The sequence below is a fragment of the Phoenix dactylifera genome, chromosome 8 (assembly GCF_051530095.1).
Source record: "Phoenix dactylifera cultivar Ajwa chromosome 8, Ajwa_hap1_PhDact_Kaust_v1.1, whole genome shotgun sequence".
In the NCBI taxonomy this organism is placed as follows: Eukaryota; Viridiplantae; Streptophyta; class Magnoliopsida; order Arecales; family Arecaceae; genus Phoenix; species Phoenix dactylifera.
The window spans coordinates 7,280,001-7,287,233 of NC_143197.1; the positions used below are offsets into that span (position 1 = coordinate 7,280,001).

Below are 7,233 nucleotides of genomic sequence, written 5' to 3' on the forward strand. Positions count from 1 at the left end.
TTGGTGCATGGTTGAATTAATATCGATCTATGTTTACCTTCATTGATATGTTAAAAAGGAAAATTTGGAAGGATTCAAAATTTTTTAAGATTTTGATTGATATTTTTGGATGGAGATAGATATAAATATCTTGACCAATATGATGAGTTTGAATTTTAAAAAAAAAAAAACTAGATTAAATATCAATTTTATTTTTTAATTAAAATTATATTGAAGAATTAAAGCGAGCAGGAAATATCAGCCGATATTCTACATCCTTTCTCATATGTAGCATGTCCAGAGAGAGCTCCAGTCTACCGAATGTATAAAATTGTCATAATTTTTCTTCATATATGCATGATATATATGGTATCAAAATTTATTATTATGAAAAGATAATGAAATATCTAAATGGGAATTTGTGCGCAATTTTTTCAAGGTTTTGGATGCTAATGGGAGGAAGAAGAAGGTGAAAATTAGCACATAGTAGAGCTGTCAGAGCCATGAATTAAATTGAAAACAGAAAAGAAAGACTGATCGCGCATCGAGAACCGGTGGCCCGAGAGAGATAACCTGAGAGCAAACGGTGGACCGACGGAGAAAGCTGATGGCCGCGTACCTGTGGGTCTTCCTCCGAAGACAGCGGACGCAGGGATAAGATGAACTGCGTACCTGTGTGTGTGTCCACACACACACACACACACACGCACATTCACACACATACATACATATGTGTATACATACATACATACATATATACATACATACATATATACATACATACATATATACATACATACATACATATATACATACATACATACATATATATATATATATATATATATATATATATATATATATATATATATATATATATATATATATATATATATATATATATATATATATATATATATATATATATATATATATATATACACACGTGTGGGTTTGTGTGCACGTGCATGCATGCATGTGCATGCGTGTACATCGGGACAAGAACCACGATGCACTGCAAGTAGGACGCAGCTAATGATAGCGGTGCAGCCTCGCTTAAACGTCGTTGGCAGTTTGGCATGAAGGTGACCTACGCTAAGAAGGAAGCTGGTAACAAATGCCAATCTGAACATGGGATTCTCCGAACCGTGCGTCCGTGCCTTTCAGACACCCGAGGCCTTTCAAATAGCATAAGTGAAAGCTGACAACTGTTTCTGTGTAGCTCTGTTGCACAATAGTAATGGATTTTGAGATTTATGCAGGACCTCGTGATCACTTTCCAACCTTATTGCATCATGAATCAAAATTCAAATGCAAATCTCAAAGTCCGCTCCATATTGCTCAACTACTTGCTGCTCCTGATCTTTTTTTTTTTTTGACAAATCCCTGAATTTTGGATGGTGGATGATTATGTGACACTGCATTTCCATGGTGGCCAAGGATTCTTTACTGCAAGCCATTTATGGAATAAGAAAGCATAAAAGATTGGATGGCGGGCTATGCAGCCAGTTACATTGGATTATGTTGTAACATTCTTCAATATATCCTCCGCATCAATTTTTGAATACTTTATTTTTTGATTTTCATGAATGCATATATACTCGTTTTAAGTAACTAATTCATCCGTCTTACCAAAAAAAAAAAAAAACTTTTCTGGATGAATTAGATGGTATCTTACTTCCAAACAGAGAAGATGAAGGTGCCGAAACAAAGCCACAAGTTAGCACATCATCGTCATCAAAAATATGGGTTCTTTGGATTATTCTGTTTTCCGAAGTAAGTATGCTCTGGAATACCGTAAGTATGGAAGACTCTGTGTAAAGGTTCTGCACATTCTTATATTTAACACCAACCTACAATGAGCCCGCTAAATAACTTCAAAGCTAGTTTTTTTTATGGCAGACTGACCAGACTGACAGCATCACTTAAATCAAAAGAAAACATTTGCTATGGGTAACTTCACTTGATTTCCAGGCATTTCGTTGAATAATCCATATAAATAAGAAGAAAGTTCCACTCTTGACAAGAGATCCATTCCAATAGGGAAAAAAAATTTTATGACCATCGCCTAAGCTTGAGCATGAGAACCTAATTATAAAGATGAGTTTCGCATCAATCAAGTAAATCAAAAAATAACAGAAAAAATGAAATTCTAGAAATGTTCCTTTTGGAAAAGTCTTACTAGATTATCATTTGAAAGGTAGTGATGCAACACAGTTCCACGTAGAACCATAATAAGTGACAGAGTGAGTCACCTATATAGGTAGAATTATGAAGAAAAAATACATAAGTAGAGGCATAAACTTGCTGAATGTGTAATTCAAGTGTCACTCCAGAGCCTTCCTCTGCAGACCAGAACACTCAAGCACCGACTAGTTGCCGCACATTCATAGGAAATATGTCATTCAGATCACCATCAAGCAATCGTCGTGCTATGACAATATTTGCAGCGTCAGTAGGATGGTAAGGATCCCAAAAGACATACTTTGATCGATCAGGACAAACTTTAGAAGTTGGACCGCATGGAACCAAGCCTCCAAATCGCCCTGTGAGGAAGCAGCATGCAAAATCAGCCACCTCAAAGCCTGCAGGGACGAAATCAAATTTAAGCCAATATAGACAAACAGTTTAAAAACACTGCTACAACAATTACTTTGTGATATAATACCATAATTCTTATGATTTTGGATGATGTCTGCCACAATTCGGTAGACATCGGCATACACTATAAGTGCTCCTTCAAGGTTTGATCTCAGCTCCAATACTAGATCTTTCAGCCTCTTGTTGTAGGATTGAGCCATTTGATTTGGAAACTCCACACAGTTGCTGCCAGCTGATGGATTCGTGTCCCTTTCATATGGAATACAGCCTATGGGTCCAACATTTGCCACAATGATTTTCCTAGCACCCAAGAGATATAGTCTCTACAGGACATGGTACAGAAAAAAAAATCAAGAGTTAGATGACGTTGCCATCATCATCATCATCATCATCATCATCATCATCATTGACAATAAACAACAAATTTATAACCATTTGAGAAACTTTTCCTGCCAATGATCAGGTCAGCTATAGATCATCAGTCTTAAGTTAAGAAGGATCCATAAAATAATGAAGCAGATTTTCCTGACAAGCTATAAACCAGGCATAAATCATTTTAAAACCTGGTGCCAGGTTTCTCATTTAGGTAAATTTAGACCAGTAAGGAGCTTTCTGTTAACCCAAGAAGAAGTTGGTGCCTAAGGGGACCTAGTTTATTCGTCACAAATTAAGCTCATGATGAGAAAAACCCTTACAAATTCCCCTAGATTTGGAAAGAGGTTAACATAGACATGTCATACTTCTGTAGATTTGGAAAGAGGTTAACATAGACATGTCAACAAATATATGCCTATGTTTATTGCTTATCAATAAACATAGGCATATATTTGTTGCAAAGAAATGCACAAGAAATAAACTAAGCAACAAGTGATTACCATTAATTGCATCCTGTATTTTGAGATCATGGCCTCTACAAATTCTTCTGGAGATACTACTGCTCTTTCAGGCACTGATACAACAGGAGTCAAGTAATTGTTGATCAAATCATTAGAACCAATCACGACTGAGAAGAGAGCGCTCCTTAACAGACTCAAAGCTGCAGGCATTCCAAGGCTTGAGATTACGTATTCCCTGGTATGTGCAAAGTTATCTATCTGTGCATCTAAATGAATACGTCCACCCTACAAAACATTAAGAAATCACTTTTTTAATCAAAAGATGAAACTTGTGCATAATGTATTGAGGTGAAAAGCGCTGAAAGGAATGCATTACGGACTTCACATAATAAAAAATTTGAAAATATGCAACATAGGGCATATGGGAAAAAGCGCATGTTTAGCCTTTTCTCTTTTTTTTTTCTTCTTTTCTTTCTTTCTTTTTGTTTTGAGAAATATTTTGGGAATGTCATCTTGCATGTTTGAAGCTTGAACCTCTCCCAGTCCATGCACTGAGGAGAGGTGTGCCAACCACAGGATCCTGATAGCCTGAACAAAGATGATACAAATAGCAATGTTCCAAAGTCGGGCTATCTTCTACCAAAAAAGAAAGGTTATCCATGGTATTAATTATATGCTAAAATAGAACTAGACATTGTTATTCTTGAAACAGTCATGCTATGGGATGCCAGCCATTAAAAAAAATCCTCATTCTGATAGTATGATGGTATTGGTGCAATTCACAGAAACTGCTTTGATTAACAGGGGTTTGTCAAATCACAACAAACCAAGTGAACGCCACGGTGACAAGAGGAACTGTTTTGTAACTGACTGGCGGCTCATAGCATTTGTCATGGAATCAAAATTCATCTAATACAGTGAAAAACCATTTTGAAAAAAAATGTAAATCTTTTCATAGAGTATAAAGTAGTGACCATATCTGTGACCTCTAAGCCTTATCTTCTGTACTGGGGATTGGCTCAGCAAATTTTCTCTAGTTGTTATTCTCCAATATAGGCAGTATAAATATATTCAGTCAAAAATTATGAATCGACAAGCATTTGCCCATTTGACACTTGACAGCAGCATATAGAGTTTCTGAGCATCATAACTACACGATCAATCCGTAGGAAAAGGCATGTGTGATAAATTTCACACAAAAGTAATTATAATAAATCAATCCTTTAACTAACATAACACCAGAATCATGTGTCCAAGGTTCGCCGTACCGGTACCAGACCCGTATAGTGTCGGTATAGTACGAAATTTTTTTGGCGTACCGAGTGTTGGTATACCATCCGTACCAGGTACCGGTACTAAACCAGTACGGTACGATATGTTTTATACTGTCCGGTTCAGGCCGGTACAGCATACCTTGCCTGTGTCTATCGTTCGAAGTTCCTCGGTTGTGTAATTTTCAAAAATATCAATATTACCATACTACTTTTTTGACAATAAACAATCTTGGCTATGATATTCACTTCTTACAAAACAAAAGGAAAACAGAAGAGTCCACTTACAAAAGCATTTCCTGTATGACTAAGGATTCCTCCTGCTCCAGATGCATAATTGACGCCTTGCAGTACCGCGGGTCCAACAGTAGTTGGAGCCATATAAGGAGGAGTGAAATTCTCCAATCCCAATTCTTGACCTAAAAGGTTCAAAAAGACATGTAGTATGTAACGATTCCATCATAGAACATGAAAACAATAAGGGAAAAACATCCGAAATAGTTAATTGAATTAGCAGCTTTGCCTAGTATGTCTGCAATTGTTCGTCCATTGGTGAAGCGCCCAGTTGGCTGACGAGTTGGAAAGTCCATACCATTTGGCATGTAATTAGCCTTCGATAAAGTAACAATATAGTTATTGTTTCCAACATCAACCAATGAATCACCAAAAACAAAACTAGCAGGTGCAGCATTCATAGAGCAGGTTCTTAAAACAAAACAACCCAATATTATGGAAAAAAGGCCAAGAATGTAATGATGGTCGGAAAGATAACCCATCAGCGAGGATAAGAAGATCACAGCTAGAGGAAGGGAAAGAAAAAGTATTCTTCCTAACCAACGTTATATATTGTCAAAAGAGAGAGAAGGTAAGAAAACTGTGAAAGACGAGCTGCTTCTTTTTAGAATGGGAATGTCAAGTTTCTGCAACAGAGTTTTATCAAAAAAAGTTTACGCAACAGACAGCAAAGGCAATAGAAAGATAAAAGTTGCTCAAGCTGCTAGTTTTGTGTATCAGAGCCTTGAGATGAAGGCCATATTCTTCTGAGGAGTGAGATGAAGGCTATAGAAATCTGACTGAGAACTGAGCTGGACATGCAAAACAACAAATCTGGAGACTCTATGGAAAATAACAAAAGACTGGATCCTCGATATCCAAGGAATCTTTATGCCTCTGGGAATCTTCTCTGAGTTTGGTAACAAGAACACCAAGCATAAAATGAGGACCAAAATCGACTAACTATGCGAGGACAACATCAAAGCCAAACGCCAACATACAAGAAATACTGCCTATTGTCCCTCTTCTTTCTTCTAACTACCAAAAAATGGAATATAAAGAGCACTAAACCTACATATGTTGGTGATTTCCCGTGAAACCAAAGGAGTGAGACCCCTAAAATAACAAAAGAGACGCCTTTCTACAAAGCCCTCCAATACAAAAGGGTATATCAAATATACATCCACGAGAAGCTAGAAGTAGAACAGCAAAGGGAACTCTCAAAGCCGGCTCATTAGGCAGTTTCTTCAGAAGGGTAACGTGCAATCCAAGAATCCAACGATAAAAGGCGCCCGGGAAAGAAGACCAGAGTAACGATTCCAGAGATCACACACCCAAAAGACTCAACGCCAGGACAGGGGCTGCGCATACCCGCTGCCTTCCATTTTATCATGGGAGGAAGGGGAGAGGAGACGAGCATTAAATGTGAGGCGGGATCACCACCTACCCGTGAGATGATCCATCTCGAGTGAGGAAAAGAGTGGGAGCTCTGAGCCTACGGCCTTAGGCAAATGGCTCGTTTAATGGAGCGACCGGGGGGCAGATAAGTGGGGCGGCGAGAGGATTCCACCCCCCCAAGATGTCCTCTGTTGCCCATTATGGCGGGATATTTACTTTGTGCGATCGCCGGCGCGGTCCGACACCCTTGTCGCCGTTGGTCAAGCCCCCCCTACAGAGCATTCAATCTTCGGCCTGACGCGAACCAACGGTCGACTTATTTTAAACTTAAACAGCCAACGGCCACCAACCTAGCCACTCTTAACTTTGTGCAAAAAGCCGCTTCTTGCAATCAGCGCTGTGCCGAGAGGAAGCACGCCGCGGAGGGTGCCGCCCGTTGTTCGGCGCATTGGGACTATGATCAGCGTTGGGGTTGCTTTTTAGCCAATCACCCGTTCTTTTCTAACTCTATGAGCTAGAAAAGAAAAATTATCTAGAACGCTCAAAAATTTATTTTCTGGTTTTCTTGGAGGTATCCATGCAAAAATTATATAAATTATTTATTAAAAAAAAAGTATGAAGTGATTGAGAGTAGAGTCTCATTGTTTAGGTCTGTCTTAATGGAGGAGATGGGTGTCAGCATGGGTCTAAAATGGGAGAACAATTCAATGGATGGATGGATTTTAATGCTGTGAGGGTCGAATCCATGTTCTCAGTGATGGGATGGGCATTGCTTGTTTGTAAGGATATTAATGAGCCTGATTTCAGATCTGGGCAGATGCAATTCAAGGGGCCAACTGAGGATCTGGACCAGAAACCGGGATGAATTTGATTTG

General features: G+C 38.5%; 1 protein-coding gene across 2 annotated transcripts; it reads right to left on the reverse strand.

The window, feature by feature from the left end:
• Positions 1-2,140: 2,140 nt before the first annotated feature.
• LOC103700999 (GDSL esterase/lipase At4g16230-like) lies at positions 2,141-6,431 on the reverse strand. Of its 2 annotated transcripts, XM_089924730.1 has the most exons (6): positions 6,036-6,339; positions 5,211-5,298; positions 4,976-5,106; positions 3,456-3,701; positions 2,648-2,903; positions 2,141-2,564 (listed from the first exon to the last, which is right to left on the reverse strand). In XM_089924730.1, exons 2-6 carry the CDS (start codon positions 5,287-5,289, stop codon positions 2,341-2,343), a joined length of 936 nt encoding a protein of 311 aa, XP_089780856.1. In that variant the 5' UTR covers positions 5,290-5,298; positions 6,036-6,339; the 3' UTR covers positions 2,141-2,340. The 2 variants fall into 2 exon arrangements, with proteins under 2 accessions (XP_089780856.1, XP_008781147.3); XM_008782925.5 differs by having other exon boundaries at positions 5,211-6,431.
• Between the last annotated feature and the right edge of the window lie 802 nt (positions 6,432-7,233).

Bases quoted from the DNA above. Each gene is read 5' to 3' on its own strand.
- LOC103700999 (XM_008782925.5), bottom strand. From the start codon at position 5,463: ATGGGTTATCTTTCCGACCATCATTACATTCTTGGCCTTTTTTCCATA. The intron at 3,702-4,975 runs GTAAGTGGACTC...AATGTTTTGTAG, and splicing joins GTCATACAGGAAATGCTTTT to GGTGGACGTATTCATTTAGA. The intron at 2,904-3,455 runs GTAATCACTTGT...CATGTCCTGTAG, and splicing joins AATACAGGATGCAATTAATG to AGACTATATCTCTTGGGTGC.